The sequence below is a fragment of the Pelodiscus sinensis genome, chromosome 1, assembly GCF_049634645.1.
Source record: "Pelodiscus sinensis isolate JC-2024 chromosome 1, ASM4963464v1, whole genome shotgun sequence".
Taxonomy (NCBI): Eukaryota; Metazoa; Chordata; order Testudines; family Trionychidae; genus Pelodiscus; species Pelodiscus sinensis.
In genome coordinates this window covers 136,402,892-136,421,824 of record NC_134711.1, presented here as the reverse complement: position 1 = coordinate 136,421,824, position 18,933 = coordinate 136,402,892, and the positions used below count along the sequence as shown (strand labels likewise).

The 18,933-nt window shown below is 46.5% G+C and overlaps 1 protein-coding gene and 1 gene segment (V, D, J or C); both read right to left on the bottom strand.

Annotated features, from left to right (window-relative positions):
- LOC102448133 (T-cell receptor beta-2 chain C region-like) overlaps window positions 1–6,791 on the bottom strand; it is a 30,344-nt gene extending 23,553 nt beyond the window's left edge. Inside the window, 1 exon segment of the C gene segment in view lies at window positions 6,651–6,791. Within this exon segment, the coding sequence occupies window positions 6,651–6,681 (31 nt within the window).
- Window positions 6,792–13,230: 6,439 nt separating this feature from the next.
- Window positions 13,231–18,313, bottom strand: LOC102445111 (anionic trypsin-like). Its single transcript, XM_006111842.4, has 5 exons — window positions 18,177–18,313; window positions 16,183–16,333; window positions 14,671–14,924; window positions 14,055–14,191; window positions 13,231–13,486 (listed from the first exon to the last, which is right to left on the bottom strand). Exons 1-5 carry the CDS (start codon window positions 18,214–18,216, stop codon window positions 13,337–13,339), a joined length of 732 nt encoding a protein of 243 aa, XP_006111904.1. The 5' UTR covers window positions 18,217–18,313; the 3' UTR covers window positions 13,231–13,336.
- Between the last annotated feature and the right edge of the window lie 620 nt (window positions 18,314–18,933).

The following is an 18,933-nucleotide window of genomic DNA, read 5'->3' as shown; positions in this document are numbered from 1 at the left end:
ACAAGGTATCCCTGGAAAAACCATATAAAATCACCTGGGGGTGATTTTCACTGCCTTTTTCAGAGAATCAGCATGCTGCACTGCTTGCTGAGTCTCACTGGCTCCCACACAAAGAACCATTTCTAAGGTATGTGGGAGTCAGTGCAGGTTTTTATCTGATGGAACCTGTTTTAATGTGGATTCCAAATCTTGGTGCTTTCTTATGGTGATTAATATTAGCCACGATTGTCAGTGCGTACCCAGAACAGCGTAATGGGTTCCCTCTGCATAATTTGGTGTGCTGGCTAGAGAGCACAGCAGTCAGGGACTTGCAAGAACCTGAGCAGCTGCCTCCCGCTCCCCATAAGCAATATTGTGACTACAGGAGAGCTCTGATCTCTTTTATTGCACCCATCCTTATAATTAAAGCTTTGTTTTGCAAACACAAAAAGTGTGTAAGAGTGCGTCTACACTACACGGCTATTTTGAAATAAGCTTTTCTGGAATAGTACGTCTATACTGCAAGAAACCCTCAAAGTTAATCCGAGGCAGACTTCCCTAAGATTTGCTACCTTGACTTAGAGTCCCAGGGGGCACTGGGGAGGAATAACTTAGAATGGCTCTGCTGAGGGGCTATTTCGAAATAGCAGTAGTGGTGCATCTACACATGCCTTATTTCAAAATAGCTATTTCGGAATAGGTGTTATTCCTCATAGAATGAGGTTTACAGATTGAGGAATAAGTCATCCATTATTTTGAAATAATGGGATGGCTGTGTAGACACTCATATTGTTATTTTTCAATAACGCTAGTTATCTCAAAATAATGGCACAGTGTAGACGCACCCTATAGTAATATCTTTTATAAGAACAACTTCCGTTTATGAGAGAGATAAGGTGTCAAGATATATTGCGTTTTTCTTTAGGTCTGGGATTGGACCTCTTTCTCCCACAGAAGTTCATTCAATATAAATTATTACCTCTTTCCCTTTGCACTCCAATATCCTGGGACCAACACAGCTGCAAACCCCACAGAAAACACAGAAGGTCAAATAAATGGGCAGATTAGGAATGGACTAGAGAGATGGAGACAAACAGGCAGCTGCATAGAAAGAGAGAATCTGAAAGAAATCTATTGAGACAGTATTTTAGGAATAGTCTATTATTTATACCCCCTTGCCAAGGTCAATATTTTTTGATAGGTGAGTACACTATCATTGGTTTCCCCCTTATCATCATGGAGTTAAGTGCCAGCTGACTGGCGTTTCTGCTTTGAATAATTTTCTTGCCAGTTTTCCCTCCCCTCCCCTTGTGTGAATGCTACGTGTCACTAGCACGAGGGAAAATTCTACGTGTCCTTCAGGGGAGCAGAATGATAAATCATGTCCCCTTATCTGTAACAGTCAGCAGAGTGCCAGCTCCAAAGATAAGGGGAGAGGTATTAGAACACCGCTGTAAGGCCTCAGAAGGAAACCCACAACTGCTAAAGCCTATCCCAGTCCCCTCTGTGCCCCAACTCAGGAAACTTGGGAGTGATCATGGTCAGATTGTATCACAGGAGACTGCAGTTAGGCAGCAGGAGTCAGGTGCAAAGAGCAGTACATGATTCTATAATGTCCTTCCTATATTTTCTCAAAACAGCTTAGAGAGAAGGGAAAAGAAAAGAGAGAGGAACTGTGTGTGAGAAACACAGAGAGACAAAAAAAGAGGGAGTACGAGCACTACAGAGAGAGGAGGTGAATCAAGAAAAAGAGAGACAGACAGTCAGCAAGACAAATTACCAATTGGGGTCAGTGAAAGCGAAATACTGTGGAGTGTAACCAGAGGTGATGGTAAGGGGTGCACCCCAGTGCGCTGCTCCAGCAAGAGCTGGCTAAGCTGTGGCAAAAGCCAGCAGGGAGCTACTGAAAGAGCTGGCAGGGACCCAGCTTGCAACAGGACAGTACCCGTAAGAAATTGTAAGTTACTCTCACCCCCAAGTGTAACAGTTCCAGAGAGAGCCAGACAGCCTAATGACAATCTCCAGAGAGTAAAGTGCCAAGTAGCCCAAGCTCTCCCGTTGTCACACCACACCCACAGCCCCACAGGGCCAGTAGCCCGTTCCTTACCCAACACTGTGAGCCTGGTCCCATCCCCGAAGTACTGCTCCCGGTTGTTACACAATGAGGCAGGAGAGTTGCAGAAACCCCAGGGACTAGGCAGAGGTCCCCACCCCCAATCTTTTTGTTATTTCTTTCTTTCTCCTGCCATAGAGCTTCCAGTGAGTGCTCATGTTATAATGCATCCCAGCCACTGGAAACTCCTCACCCCAATTTCATTTTATCCTTTTTAGCCCAATGTATTGCTCTGTAGAGAGAGAGGGATGACTCTATAACCAGGGAGAAGACCTAGTCCCATGGCTGAATCCAAAATGAATTAGACACACATATAGCTCAGAATACAACATGCAGTAACACCAGGACCATCAGGACTATCAATACACAGGCTTCAGATCTTGTGTTGGCCATTGTTTGGTGTCAAGGAGAAATCCTGCCATCACAGTACCAGATGGCATTAGCAGCTACTTTCTGGCTGGGGCAGGAGTCACACATGCCTCTGAAGCATTTGCTATTAGCTTTTGGTCACTGGACTAGATGGACCGCAGGCATGTGGGTTGGATCCCAAGATGTAGCTTGGGCAAGTTTCACATGGCAATACCTCACAAATATCACAAACAACACACCACTCAGTCTTCTTTCTTACCTAGGACAGTGAGTTTGGTGCCATCGCCGAAGTACTGCCTTTCAGAGTTCACAACATTTTGCAGCTGCAGGAAAACCTCCCTCTGCTGAACCCACTCTACAATCTACCCCTCCTCACCATAAACCAGGACAAGGAGAAACCAAAGGCACAGCACGTTATAATGCCTTTGAAATAACAGATATAAACCATCTGTAAGGTCATACCAAGTGTGTCCCTGCTCGGGCCAGTGTACAACAGGTTCCTACAGTTTCTTCTTCAGGGCCCTATCTGCTCCATATTTAAATGGGTCAACTGATGGGGCTTTCAACAGTTCAGTCAGGTAGACTTGTTCAGACTCAGTGTAGGAAATATTTTCTGAAATTCATCCAGAATCCTTGCCTTTTATTGCTCATTGTCATCTCAGTATCTCTCACCTCCCACCCCATCTAAATCTGATCCCCACTTGATGCTTACACCATTAAAACCTATACACAAACTCATTTAAGGTTGACGGGGCCTTCCAGTCTATTCCTCTTTGTCACAGGAAGACTGAATTCACTGTCCCTAACTCATCTCTGACAGATGGCCTTCTAACCTCTGCTTTCATCTCCAGATAGTGATTCCACATCGTTCTTTAGCAGCTTGCCCCATCCCCCAGGCTGTTCAAAGTTTCCCCAATACACTCTTCAGCACCTCTGCTCCACTAGTTTTTCTTACCTGTCTTGACCAGAAACTTTCAAAGTGCACATTCAACAGGCTTTGGTCAATCTGTGTCCTAAACCTTGAATTCCTGCAGGCCAGATATCAGAGACTCACATCTCACAAAAGACAATTAATCATTGTAAAATTACTATAGGACTCTCCATGACTGATTGTTGTGGAAATCACAATTAGTAACCCATAACACTTCTACAGCCTTATTAAAAGGGGGTTGGTGCAATCAAAAGTTTGGTGGTAGCAAGAATGCTGATCCTGATGACAGCTGTGTGACAATGATAACACAGTGGTCGTTTGTTAGGTTGTTTTGCCCATCAAAGTTGAGGAAGTCCAAAACCAAAGAGGGGACCCCCCAAAGCTTTATATTATGTTTGAACTACATGACCTACTACTGTCAGTAAGCCCTGGTCTAACCTAGAATTTATTTTGAAATAACTCCCCTTATTTTGAAATAACCAGCAGAGCATCCAAACTACCAAGCCCGTTATTTCAAAATAAAGGGCTCATTATTTTGGAATAATAACTTCTGCTTTCTACAAGGAATAACACTTATTTCAAAATAGTTATTTCAGGAGTTATTATTACAAAATAAGTTATTTTGAAATAATTTCCTAGTGCAGACATGACCTAGGCAAGCATCATCTCTTGGGATTTTTGGATTCTCATTGCATTAAGCTTTCCCATTGTCTAAATGATCTTTTTTCTTGTAATAGCTGTGCCAGGAAGACTTCTTCACTTGGTGTGTTATTAGGGGCCCTGAGTCCCAGTGGATGGAAAAAGAGCAACTAGGAATTAGAGCATCAGGCATCTGAGAACACAACTTGTCATAAAACTGATTGTTTGTTTGTTTCTATTTTGTCTTCAAAAAATATCATGCATATTTGTTTGTCTCTTCCAGAATTCTGCCCCAGAATTACTAGCTTGCAATGGAAATATTTACAGAGAGATTGTGCAGAGGTTGTTATATTAATTCAAATTTAGTATATACAAATGTATCACAGCCCCTCATCATTCCTAATTCTTGTCTCTGACAGTCCCCTTTCCACATAAATTACAGTCATTCAGCAACCAACAGGGAATTTTATGCCTTACCTAGGACAGTGAGCTTAGTCCCTTCTCCGAAGTAGACTTGGTAATTGACACACTGGGAAAACACCAGCTCAATAACTAACAGGGAATGTGGATGGGGAAGGAGTTGCTTCCAAAGGGGAAGTTATGGAATGTCAAGGGATTAAAATAAAATTTTCTTACCTATCACAGTGAGTTTTGTGCCTGTGCCAAAATAGACTTTATCGTTGGTCACAATGACAAGGAGCTGCATAAATAAGCAGAAGAAAGGGACATGCTCCAGGTTAGGTGGACAGGCATAAGAGGTGTTAACCCTATCTAAAACCCCAGGGCCTATGTCGCTTCTGTGGACTACTCAGCATTCACTAGCTTTCACTAGAAGAGTATTGTTCATTATTTATTGATCCTATTATTATAGTTCTCCTTCCAATTGCTTTACAGACATTATCTAAACAGCCCTCGCATTCCCTTGTGAGATCAATACATATTGTCCCTATTTAACAGATGGAGAAAATAGGTACCCAAGGTTGTCCACAAGTCCGTGAAAGCACTAAGAATAGGACCTCTTGGTGCCTTGAAGTTCCAAATTCCCAGTCCTGTTCTCCAAGGCGGAGGCAGCCATTCTTTCTGCAAGTGGTAGATGTTCAAGGGTCAGTGAAGAAATTAGTTAATGGGAACTAGGAATAACTATAAACAGATGCTCACAAAGAGCATGGTGTCAGCATCTTTTTATCCCTGAATTAAAGCAAAGAGCCTTCTGATTTCTCCTCTGCTGACAGGGTGCCGAAGTCCTAGGAAGATCCTGATAGAAAACTGACAGGCATCCTAGTAGATTACAGAAGTCAACCCAAAACCCCAAAGATAATCCTGGCAATTCAGTCACTTAGACCCAGTCTAATCCCTGCCTTTCCTGAGTTAATAAAGGGGTGAGTCAAAGGGAAGCCTTGAACCTGTTGCTATAATCAGGGTTACAGGAAGCTGAACTGGAGAGGGAAAGACCCAGAAGAGATTTACATTTGAATCACTGCTGTCTCTTTTGTACTTCTGGCACCGCAAGTCACATTTCTGACAGGTCTCTGTTATGTCTTGAATTGTCTTTTTTCAGGGAGGCTTTTTCACATGAATAAAGGGCCACTTATTGCAAGAAGTTAGCACACTAGCATAATGTGAAGTTTCTGACTCTTGAACTGACGTGTGTTTTATGTCTATCCTGGCTGAATCTTTTGTGCTCAAAAATGTTTCAGGGCCAGCCCAGCACTGGCTGTCCTATCAAACATAAATACTTCCCAGGTAGAATATGCTGGCAGAGCTGTTGATCTTTCTGTTACATCCCAGTTGGAGTGGAGCCAAATGCTGTAAAGACATCCTAGGTAGAAGATAAACCATGCTGCAGAGTCCTATAGGTATGTCCAACCCAGGTAGAAAGTGCCTGCTGTATTGTACAGCAATGGGCGTAGGCACAGACCAGGTAGAATGTATCTGCTGTGTTGCAGACTGCTCTGTATCTGTCTCGGCTCTCTCTCAAATGGGATACCCATGAGGAAGGTTTTTGTAAAGGCCTCCCTAGAGAATGTATCACCGTGGGCCCCCTGTCCCCACAATGTTACAACCTCATACAAAAACAATCCTCCTCAAGGCTCCACCCCTCCATGACATTGCCCAACCACCATCAGAGAGCTTCTCCAGAACCTGTCTGTTTCCTCAGCAGTTCATTTGCTGCTGTTTGGAGAGGAAATGCTCCGTGTATGAGCATGTGTGTGTAAGTGTGTGTGTGAGAGAGAGATTATTTCTAACTATAGCCATCTCTTTATAACACATATTAATAGCAGAAGCCTTATTCCATGGCTAGAAAAAAATCAGTGGCAAAATTTTTCATTAGTGAGCTGATTAGACACCTATCTTTTATCTCCACAGCATTCTGCATATTCCTTCCACCCCCTTCCCCCCACCTCTCCCACCCTTTTAATCCACCACGGACCCATTAGCTCTGGACTATGAGGCCCTGTATTCTCCTGCCAGAATGGAGCCATTGTTTACAGCTTTTTCTGAGCGTTGATCTTTTCTCTGAAAATCTGGGCTGGTGAGATGATCTCGCTCTAGATTGACAGTCCCTGGAGCCTGAGACCTCTGTTTATCCTTGGAATGGCAAATCTCTGAGTGGCATACCATAGGCAATGGCAATGCAGGTCTTTTTCATGCACCGTGAGTTGCAGTCCCTGCCATGAAGAGATCTTATCTGGGAACAAGAAGAGAGCTGAGCCTCATTGGCCCATTCAATTCTTCACCTCTTTGCTGAGACTGTTAGTAAAGGGGTCAAGGAAAAAAGACGATGGTTGATTCTGTGAAATACAGCCCTTATATAGACATTCTGAGTGGGCATGCGGTCAGGTCACATGACATCCTGTTTATCACCCCTACATCACACATAAAATAGCCCTTGGAAGTGCGTCCTTCCCCAGAGGCTTGTTTACAGATCAGGGTGCACCCCACAAAGGAAGAAGTCATGTCAGCTAAATGTAATCTACACACACTAAGCCTACCAAGGGAAGGGGTAGACACATGAAAAAGTTCTGACAACCATCCAGTAGGGGGCATACACATACCCAAACCCAGTCCAATCATCTCACTTATAGGACTAGCTCTTCTCAGGCAGCAAGCAATAGGAAATGCAACACACACAAGAAACTCTGACCTAGTCTGTCCAGCAGAGAGCAGAGTTTGCAGAGAAGAGAGGGGCTAGCAGCAGTACTTAGAACCAGAGTGGTGTGGGGAAGCTGGTGTTCATTTTGGGACACTGGTAAAATACAGTGCTTAAAGTGTGTGCCTGCGTGCATGTGCCTCTGTGTGTACAGGAAGGTGTCACAGGGGTTGCAGATGTGCCCCCCCTATAAATAAATAGAGCTGGGTTGTTAAGGAGCACACCTACCTGTCTTACCAAACCTGCTAGTCCCACATTGTGCTAGACCTGCCTCTACCAGGGCACCAGCAAACCAAGCAGGTACTTGAGGCGGCACATTTCCAGGGGCAGCATTCCGGCCAGCCTTAATGCCCAACACGGGCCTGCCTCTGGCCGCCCAAGGAAATGGGCGGGGCGGCGGAGCCGGCAGCCTGCAGGGGGAGCGCGCACTCTTACTGCCCCACGTGGCCGCCTGGGAAGAAGGGTCAGCACCTCAGTGCTGGGTGTGGAGGGAGGAGAGAGCCAGGCGAAGTTCTCAGCGCAGCTGATGGGGCCCTGACTGGATCCAGCCCTGGCGCGGGATCCCAGCCCTTTCCAGGCACCGCGCAGCGGGAGTCACTGTCACATCCTGAAGCCAGCCTGGGAGCCCGACCGCTCATGCGAGCCCAGGCTCGGCTGCCATCACCCACAGGGCTCGCCGCCTGGGAGGTAAGCTCACTACGTGGGCAGCTAGGGAGACAGCTACAGCAGCTGCAGCCCATCGTTGGCCCCACTCCACGACCTGGGTTTGGCGGAGGTGAGACAGTGCGGTCATGCCAGCCCCAAACAGCTGTCAGGTGCGGGGACGAAACACGCTGCCCGCATCGGATCCCTCGCTAGTGGGTAACCGGCCCTGGCCACTGCTCACTGCTCACCCAGTGGTGGGATCTGCAGGTGTGCAGCGCTCGGCAGTGGCAGGGCATGCACATGGCGGGGAGCACCTCAGGCTCGGGCGGGGTGTGTGCGCAGTCAGTCCCATTGCAATGCCCAGAGTGAGCAGCAGAGTGAGCAGCAATTCGGATTAGCAGGGTCCCCGGGTGTGGCGTGGCCAGCTTCGGGGGAGGACGTTCCCCGCATTGTCTGCCCAGGTGCAAAGCCCGACACCTGCTCCACCTAGAACCGGCCCTGGCCTACACACACACACACACACACACACACAGAGGCTGGGTGACAGATATAGGTGTGTCCCTGCAGTAATTATGGGTTTTCAGCATTAGTGAAATCAAAGCACCTCTGCAATCTGAAATGTTCTGCACTAGTAAAGACACATGCTTCTGCAAACGTGGGTGGCCACTAACCAGTGGGAACAATTGTGTCTGTGTTTGCCTTTTCAAAGTGAATTACATGTAAAAGTATTCAAAAGCTCCAGAGGGTAGCTGAGTTAGTCTGTAATAGGAAAAACTTAAAAAACAACAAATAGTTTGGTACCACTTTATAGACTAACAAAACATGTAGATGGTATCATGAGGTTTCGTGGGCACAGCCCACTTCTTCAGATGACTGGAGTATTAGAAGTATTGTTTTGAGACATTAACTAACTGCCCATTTGTCTCTGTCTCATCTCTTGATAGTGTGTAGTGTATCTGTCTTTGCCGTTCTGTGTCTCCAGTTGTTACTACAAGGACCATCACTAAGCGAAGTCTCTATATAATTATGCTTTCATTTTGCCTTTTGTGGACTTTTACTTGAATTATTATTATTGTTGTCATTATTAATAATAACAATAACAACAACGTCATAAAAAAGTATCTGCATTATTTGTATTCAGAGCCTCTGTCATAGACCAGGACTGCAGTGTGCTAGGGGCTGTATAAACACAGGCACTGTCTGCCCCAGGGAGTTTACAATCTAAATGTAACCCAAGAGAAAACAGACGGCTACCATAAGTACAGGGAAACTATGAAACAGAATTGGCCAGCTTGATAGGCTGTAGTTTCTACATAGCAGCATCCTACCTACTGTTAAGTTTTATTGTCAGGGCAAAGAAGAGCTTCCGGAAGAGATTTACAAGAGAATAATGAAGCAACTTTGTGGCTGTTGATGTCCTTAATGTCACTAATAAGCTCCACTCCACAAGCTACCTGTCCAGGGAGAGAGGGGGCTCTTTGACCAATCACATTCCTCCCTTTGTTTACATTTAACTTTGTGTCATGATGCCTATGGATGATGTTGCCACTTCATTTGGATGTTAATTTTAAGAGGTAATTCTCCAAAGCTGCAAACAGAGGGCAACCTTCTTCCATTTTGGGTTTGGAATTGCCATGGTTTCGGACTTGATGGGCAGTTGTCAAAAGTACAGGCATTGCAAGTGAATTAAAAGAGCAGACAGTGAGAGAGACAGAAAAGGATGAAGAAGAGGACAATGCTTCAGTTATGTTTTGTGCACCTTCAGTCTTGCAGTAGGCAAGACATCTGAAATCTATTTCCACGAGGAACAGGGACTACAAATACATACGTAAATGGGACAAAACTGAGCAGAGGGGAGACTGTGACATAGTGGGGGAGTTGTCCACTATTGTATTCCTATGTTTACTCTATTGTTACATTCACGGTTCGCTGTATTGTGTGTGTGTGTGTGCCTTAGTTTTCCCCAGACACTGCAGCACTATCTGCATAAGGAGAAAAAACTTAAAAACAACAACTAGACTAGTAGCAGCTTAAAGACTAACAAAACATGTAGATGGTATCATGAGCTTTCATGGGCATAAAGCTTATGATACCATCTACATGCCCTGCCAGTCTGTTTGGGTATGTCTACACTATCACCCTAGTTCGCACTAGGGTGGTAATGTAGGCAACCGGAGTTGCAAATGAAGCCCGGGATTTTAATTTCCCGGGCTTCATTTGCATAAAGCCGGGCACCGCCATTTTAAAATGTCCGCTAGTGCGGACTCCTAGTCCGAACTACCTAGTCCGTGCCGCGTATAGCTGCGTGGCACGGAGTCCGCACTAGCGGACATTTAAAAATGGCGGCGCCCGGCTTTATGCAAATGAAGCCCGGGAAATTCAAATCTCGGGCTTCATTTGCAACTCCGGTTGCCTACATTACCACCCTAGTTCGAACTAGGGTGGTAGTGTAGACATACCCTTACAGACTAACTTGGCTACCTCTCTGAAGCTTTTGTGCATGAGGAGGGGGAGGCTGGTCATGACTCACTGTGGAAGTATGTTCAGTCTCTCTCCTCCTGTGAACCAGGTGACAGCAATAAAACCTTGGGCCTGGAAGCAGGACAAAGGATAGGCGAGGCTGACACCAGGCGGGGAGCAGGGCCTGAGGGGTGAGTCAGTCTCATCTGGGCTAGGATGTCAGAAGGGGCTTAGGGTAGGAAAGAGTGGGGAAAGGGACTGGGACCTCTTCTCCCTGAGAGGAATAATGCTGCCTGCTCCTGGTCCCTGTGGGTGTCTAGACTACACCTCTCTGTTGACAGATGTAGATTAGGCACATCGAAATTGCTAATGAAGCAGGGATTTAAATATCCCGCACCTCCTTAGCATAAACATGGCCGCCACTTTTTTTCTAAATGAAGTTTTTTCGAAAAAACCCGACAGTCTAGACATGGACCTGTCGAAAATAAACCCTTTTTTGACAGATCCTGTAAACCTCATTTATTGAGGAATACAGGAGCTGTTGAAAAAGGCTTTATTTTCGACAGATCCACGTCTAGACTGCTGTTTTTTAAAAAAACACCTCTGTTTAGAAAAAACTGGTGGCCATGTTTATGCTAATGAGGAACAGGATATTTAAATCCCTGCTTTGTTAGCAATTTCAATGTGCTTGATTTGTATCCCTATGTCGATAGAGGGATGCAGTCTAGACTGGCCTGTGTAACATCAATCCAGTACTACGCCGTGTCCCTGTGAACCAATAAGCCTTCTGTTCTACTTGCTGGCTGAGAGTCATGTCTGGCTGGGGATGGGCATGAAGGGCTCAGGGGCTCCCTGACACGCCATGACAGAGACATTTCTGAAAATATTTCCAAACAGATCTGTTGCACTGTGGAGTGGTCTCCGAGGGAAGTGGTGCCCCCATCAGCCATTTAGAACAGGACTGACCCAGCATTAGACACTGCTCTGTATATATAGTAATCCTGCATTGTGTGTGGGATGGGGAGAGAAGAAGGGCGAGAAAACCTGTTCTGTTGCTGTCCCTGTTTGGATCAGTCTTTAGGGTTATCAGTCCGCACTTTTCACAACCACTAAATCTTGTTTAAAAACATGCATGGACAATGTTGTATGTTTAGAGAAGACTTGGTTATCGTCCATCCCGAATAAACATAGCATGCCTAAAATTCCCCCAGCAGGCACAACTGGATGCAGTACCCTGCATTCCTGCCTGAGTTAGGCTATGTCTAGACTGTAGGCTTCTTTTGGAAAAAGGACAACGAAAAAGCGATTTGCTATTTCAAAAGATAGCGTCCACGCTGATTGGACGCTACCTTGCATTTAAGGCCACCTGGAACCAGTTCAGGCAGGGCATTAGATCAGCAGTTGCTTCTGGGTGCTATTGCCTAAGGCTAGTTGAGACGCACTTAAAGGGACATCCCCTCCTCCCCCCGGACAGCTGTTTCTCAGCTTCTGCTGCCTGCTTACTACCTCTCCGAGGGACAGCAAAGCATTTGCAGTGTGTGCTCTGGTTGTCCTGCCTGTGGACACCACAGCACACTCCTTGCCATGGAGTCAGAACTGCCTCTCAGCATGTGATGGCCCCACACTGCCATGGTGCAGTTTCCTCAGCAGTTTGTGCAGGCTGCCTTCAAGGTCCTGCAAGAGCTTGACTCTGAGCCCATCAGTGAGACCCTCTGCCTGTGTGCAGGAGCAAGGCCCTTGCAAAGCACCCCATGGTGGAGAGATATTGGACACCAGTTTCGACTAATGGGACCAACTGGACATGGAGTGGTGGGATGACCAGTAGAGGCTCCACATCTTCTGCATTTGGAAGGCCACATTTATGGAGCAGTGTGCCTGGCTCGCCCCTGCCCTCCATCGATGGGACACTCAGATGCAACCTGTCATCCCCTTGGAGAAGTGGGTCACCATCACCGTCTGGAAGCTCACCACCCCAGACAGTTACTGGTCCATGAGCAACCAGCTTGGCATGGGAAAATCCACCATTGGGGCCCTCCTCATAGAGGTGCTCTCTGGCTGCAGTCCCTGCGGGTAGGGGAGTTCTGGAAAGGGGGACCCTAGGGAAAGAGCGGTGCGGAGGGTAGGCCGGGGGTGAGGGAGAAGTGCCATTCCTGGGGGGTTCTGCTGTCCTCCACACACAGAGAGCTGCAGGGGGCATCATAGAGGGTGGCTTCTGGGGTGTTTGGCGGTGGAAGGAGAATGGGACTCAGGGACCTCCCAAGGGCTCAGCCACCCCCTCTGATTCTGTTTTGTGTGTTTCTTTGTCTCCTTCTGCAGGTGATGAGGGCCATCAACTCTGTCCTGCTGCACAGGGTCGTCCACCTGGGAGACCTGGACCCCATCATGGCTGGATTTGCCACCCTGGGCTTCCCCAACTGTGGGGGGACCATAGATGGAACTCTCCTCAGGGCCTCCCCACTAAGGCCTGTGCCTTGCCCCCCTATGCCTTTCTCTCCCTGGGTGAGGACTTGTGATGAGTTTGGGTGGAGTGGTCACCAGGGCACCTGTGTTATTTTCTCAAGGCCTCTTCTTTCGAAAGAACTCCCTCTTCCGCATCCACACACGCCTTTTTCCAAACAAGTTTTTTTGGAAAAAGCCTTCTTCCTCGTAGAAGGAGGTTTACTGCTGGTGGAAAAATCCCACTGTTCTTTCAACTTTTTGTTGAAAGAACACAATTGCAGTGTGGACTCAAGGATTGTTTTTCTGGAATAACGGACATTATTCCAGAAAAATGCTGCAGTGAAGGCGCACCCTAAGTTTGTGATGTGGAGTATTGCTACGTGCTGTGGGTCACCCAGAGATGGACCATTCGATGCTGGGACAGTGATCCCATCATGTACCAGCTATATGGTCCGGTAAGGCATTGTTATGAAAAACAATGAAAAAACACGAACACCCAGAAAGCACTTTCTAGCTCTAATATATTTGTATTTGCTCTGTGTTCTTTTCAGAGATGAGTCAAAGGAGGGGGAAGGAAATGTCACCAGGAAACCAGTCGGCGTTGGATGTCTCAGTTGGCAGCAATGGTTTCCTTGATCCAGTCAACATAGTTGCAGACCTTGGTGTAGACTCCAGGGTAACCCTGCAGAGCACAGCCAATCCCCCAGGACACAACTCCTTGGAGCTCTCCATTGCACACAACTGGGCCACCAGAGTCGCCCTGTGAGGGAAAGGATTTGGATGTTACTGACACAAGCTAATTAAGGCAGAGGAATCTACTCAGCTAATCTTTCAACTAGCTGCAGTGGAGCCTTAAAAACAACATGCTCCATTATATCTGATAGGCAGGAAAGACAGAAGATCAAGATTTCAAGTGTTTCCTCCATTGACCATCATCCACCCAGCACCCTTCAGCAGTGCTTGGAATTACAGTGCTAACTGTGGTTAAAAGCTTAATAGGTCCAACTCTGCTGATCTGAGTCTGGATTGGAAGCAGGCACCTATCTCTGTTCTTGTTCTAGCCATCCTGCCCATCTCTACCAGAAATCAGAGGCTGAGCTGCAGTTATAGCCCAGATAAAATGCTCTACATCCACAGCTTGATCCTTTGACCCACCCAGTCTGCACTCCCAAACATGCCCCCAAACTCCTGCACACACCCTTTTCCTCAGCACATCTTGTGGTCAACTCTTCAGGTTCTCAGAGTTCTGGCCCTAAGGATGGTATCAGAGGGATGAGGGCAGCTGAGCCCAGTCTCTGCAGAACAAGAGGAAATGAAAGGCAGCTTACCTGGCAGGAGTCTTTGCCACCCTCCAGGAATCCCACGCAGATCATGTTGGTAGTGATTTGTCCTGGGTAAGCTTCACTACACTCGGCATCTGTCAGCACTGGTGCATCCAGACATTGAAGAAGCTCAGGGTAATTGCCTGCCAACATGGGAGTGGGAGTGGGTAAGATACATCTTAGAATGTAGACATGCCAATTAATGTAAAGACTGGTCCCTTTCTGGGCTAGAGAAGCCAATAAAGAAGAGAGCAGAAAGAACAACTGACCAGAATTAGCAGATGTCTGTGAGGAGGAACTCAATGACTAGAATAATAGAATAACAGGGATTATTTCAAGGCAGGAATGAAAGCCCAGGACTGGAATAGCAGGGGGCTGCAGGGCAGGGCAGGGCAGGGCAGGGCTGAGGGACACTGGCAGAGCTGTGTAAGGAGCCTAGGGCTGGGACAGCAGGGACACTGTTAATAAGAAGTGAGGATAATCAGCAGAGCTGAGCGTGCAGACCCAAAGACTGCAAGAGCAAAAATTGCTGCGGGGCAGGACTGAGCTGTATCTGGGTTCTAGAACTGTAATGCTAGGATAAGGCATCTGTGTGTCATGTGTGAGGCACATTCATACTCACTGCCACTGCTGAGGGTGTTTCCCCACCCAGAGATCAGGCACCGAGTCCCAGAAGCCACACAGGCAGAGGGCAGGGAGATGGTTGTGACACGGGAGTTCAAGGTAGCCGGGGTTGCCAGCTTGATGAGCATAATGTCATTATCCAGGAGCCTTGAATTGTATTTGGGGTGGCGAATGATTTTAAGGGAGTTGATGAACTGCTCGTCCCCTTCCAGCACATCAATGTTATGCTCCCCAAGCCTCACCTGGATGCGGCTGCAAAATCAACCAGGCAAAATGGAGAGTGATTAACCACAAATAGCACTAGGTGGCACAACACAATTCAGTGGACTATGTAGTTAGATGTTCAAATTCTGTCCTAGATCACAAGTGAAATAATTGTGATTGTCTTTCATAGCAGTCTTCATATGGAAATAAAACGAATGGGTCATCTCATTTGGTAACTCGTCAGCAACAGGGGCACTAACTAAGTGTAAGGTCTTATATCTTCCCAGTGAGCCTACTTGTGGAAGAACATACCAGCTAGGAGAATTTTGATGCTTGATCTCAAATGGTGAGTGGCAGATGTTCAGATGATTCTTTCCCTGGTTGAATATTTGTCTACGTGACACAGTAGCAGTGACATTCACCAGCTCTGTCTGTTCTAACTATAAAAGACAGAAGTGGACATCCCTACCAGTCCAGTAGATCTCAAGCTGTGGCCCATAGTCAAAAGCATGAAAGGTTCTGAGAACTTATTGGTGTGTTGTGTACAGGAGAAGGTCCTTCTCTTGTGAAAAGCTTTGCAGAAGGTGTTTGCTGGAAAACTCCTAACCTAGACCATCCCCAGAGTCAGCTCAGGATGTTTCTTACAACCCGCAGCTAGCTGCACTCTTCAGGTCCTTCCTGAATCCAGGAATGGTGACTGGTTTTGTTTTTTTGGCATTATAGGAGTAGCAATAATATATTACATTTCACTAGCAAACTTTCATACCAAGGCCAATTACCTCCCTGAAGGTGGATTCAGTCCTGTGCTCAGACAATATGAATTTCAATGGAAATTGAACTAAAATACTGAAGGGCAGAACTAGGCCCTGTCCAGAAAGTTTATATAGGGATCACTTCACCCCCTCCACAGCCACCTCTAGGGAAGCATGGGACAATTGTCTAGTAGCACTTAGCAATGTTACCAAGCATAGATTAGGCCTCAAAATGAAGAAGAAGAAGAATGGATCCAATTGAAAATTCTGGGGGAATTAAATAAGAAATTGGCTTGGACTGATCGACCATCAACCTTACTACAGAGAAAAGTGCTGTGGGAACTTTAATGGCATCCCCATTCTTGGGCACTGGAAGATATAATTAGTCAGAGGGCAGTGGCTCCTATTCAGTCACCCACATCACATCCTGCCACATGGATTATCTTTTATTGCTCTTCCATACGTGTAGTGGGAAGGTCTGATTATATCTGAGAAGATCTCAGCCAGAGGACACTTAGCCATAGGTAATATGCAATGTATTATCATTCACTCACGATTTGTAGCAGTGAGCAGCTGACACAACCCACTGGCTGTTGATGAGAGAGCCCCCACAGAAGTGGTACCCAGAATTTAGGGACACTTGATAGGGGAGAGAGCAGGTGTAGCCCCCCACAATCTTGTCATCATCATCAACAGGGACAGCAGCTGAGGGAATAGAGAAAGCAGGTGTGACGGCGCATCAGGGATCCCCCCGATCCAGCACCTCCATAGCAGCAAGATGAGACTCTGCCAACCAGTAGAATAGAGAGGGTTTATTGCATCTCCAGGATACAGCCCAGCGTGGGCGAGATGTGGGTATAAGGAGTCAGGGCCAGGCAGGCGCAGACCCCTTAGGGTAGGGGTGTCTAGGCCCCTGGACTCCCATCACTCCGCTTAGCCTCTTCTCTCCATGTTTGCCCCAGTCAGGCTGACTCTTCTCCAAACCACTCCCTTCCTTTGTTCAAACTCCTTCCCTCTCCGGTGAGAACCGGTTGGATCACTGTCTACGGGACAGTGTAAAGTGCTACATAGTCCTGTATTTTGCTTTGTCTACAGGACCTGAGGCTCCTCAGGCGACCCCCCACACTGGGCAGTGCTTACAGATGCAGGCCAGTAGGGGTCACCCACAGCCCAAGCATAGCAACTAGTGACATACCAGCACTACATCACAGCAGGTATTAAAAATAATTTGGACTCCAGTGATATGAACTGCAGCAGCAGCTAACAAACAGCAAATTATTTAACCAGACACTTAAAAGCTTTAGTCTCAATTGTCCATGTTTCATGCCCACCACTCCCTAAGGCATGAGGCTGTGACAACTAACTTTCTGGTCCAGGAAAGAATAGTCTCTTCACCTCTGCTCCCTCACAGCCCAGGACATTGCTCTCATATCTCAAGCCCTGAAAGACCTCGACGTGTTTTACAGACTATAGAGAGAGTCGGGGGAACAAGAATTAGAGAGAGAGAATTGATTGCATCCATCACTAAAGAACTGCCACATCTGGTGCAGAGCATGATGGCTGATTAACAGTGAACAGAAACCATATGCATCAGTTTAGGACAAGACATGAAAAAGAATGTCAATACCAATTAAAACTGCCAATGGAATTTTTGTTTCATTGCAGGGAGTCAGAAGTATAAAAGACAAAAAATAGATGGGAAGAGAGAGCGAGAAAGAGACAGGGCAAGAGAAGGGAGCAAGTATAGGTAAAAACAGTGTCTGGGACTATGTCTACACTGCGGGGGTTTTCCGGGATACCAGAGGTAAAACTCCACCGCATCCAGGGAATGAGTCTGCTCTTCTTTTTTTTTTTTGCAGAAGAGCAGATGCACTCTTTCGGGGAGCCGTGTATACCTCATTCTATGAGGAACAAGGGCTCCTCCAAAAGAGGAAGTTTCTCCACCATTTGGCCCCGTCTACAGGGGGCCAAATGACAGAAAAGCCTCTTCCAGAAACGCAATCAGAAAAAGCTATAGAGTAGACATAGCTTGAGAGAAGGAGTAGAAATGTAAAGGTCTGAAGGAGGCAGAAAAGGGCAAAGGAGGACAAGAAGAGACAGACTGAAAGAGAGACTGAGGCTATGTCTAGATTGCCGGCTTCTTTCGGAAGAAGCTTTTCCAGAAGAGATCTTGCGAAAAAACTTCTTCTGAAAGTAACTGTCCACACAGCAAAAGCACAACGAAAAAGTGATCTGCTTTTTCAAAAGATAGCATCCACATTCACTGGATGCTATCTTGCATTTAAGTTCTGATTGCTGTGGACGGAATGGCCACCAGGGTACCTGTGCTTTTTCCTGGAGGCCTCTTCTTTTGAAAAAAAGCCCTTTTCCCAATCGATACACACCTTTTTCTGAAAGAGTTCTTTCGGGAAAAGGCTTCTTCCTTGTAGAAAGAGGTTTACCAATGTCAGAAAAACCCCAAAGACAGCGAACTCTAAAGAAAAGGGGAAAACTTGTCCCTGGAGGACACTGGAGCATCAGCAGAATTAATCAGCTTTTGAAAACTCACCTGCTACTCCCAGACAGGCAAGAATCAGGAAAAGTTTCATGGTGTCACTATTAGTGAGCAGTCAACTGTGATAGGATTTGCTGAAGAAATCACCTCATTTTATACCTCCTAGAGGGTGTTATCTTCCCCAATCCAAGGTCCCACCAGGTTCTGACTTCCCAGGATCATACATCATTCAAACACATTTAGTTACATTATCAAGCTAAAAATATCCTAAAGTGACTGCAGGTGCCACAGAGACCAGATCAAGAATTTCCTGAAACTAAAACAGCAAATGTCAAATCTTATACAGCACTGCTGATGCACCTTAATCGTGCCCTGCAGGCCCCTGTTATTCCAGCCCTGAGTTTCCCAAACAGCCTTGCCCTGCAGCCCCTGCTATTGCAGCTCTGGGCTCCCCACACAGCCCTGCCAGTGCCCCTCAGTCTTGTTCTGCTATTTCCTGCTTTTTCAGCTTTGGGCTCCTATGATGAATGTAGAAATGGTTGGTAATATTTGTATTGTCCAGAGGTTTAATTTGGTTTCTCTGTGACCTTTGGTTTGCAGTACACTGAGTGTAGAAGGAAGCAATGGGTGTTTGAGTAACTTAGCAGCATGGTTGTAGATCAGAATTGTTAACATGAACTAAGTGAGACTTGCACATTTACATGGAAGATCTGGAGGAGACAAAGGAAGAGATGATGATCAGAATTTTAGCTCCCAACAGCTGAAAGTTCAAGACTGGCTAGGCATGGGAACTCAGCTTGGCTGGCAGCAG

Bases quoted from the DNA above. Each gene is read 5' to 3' on its own strand.
- LOC102445111 (XM_006111842.4), bottom strand. From the start codon at position 18,216: ATGAAACTTTTCCTGATTCTTGCCTGTCTGGGAGTAGCAG. The intron at 16,334-18,176 runs GTGAGTTTTCAA...CTATTCCCTCAG, and splicing joins TGCCTGTCTGGGAGTAGCAG to CTGCTGTCCCTGTTGATGAT. The intron at 14,192-14,670 runs GTGAGTATGAAT...CCATGTTGGCAG, and splicing joins AAACACCCTCAGCAGTGGCA to GCAATTACCCTGAGCTTCTT.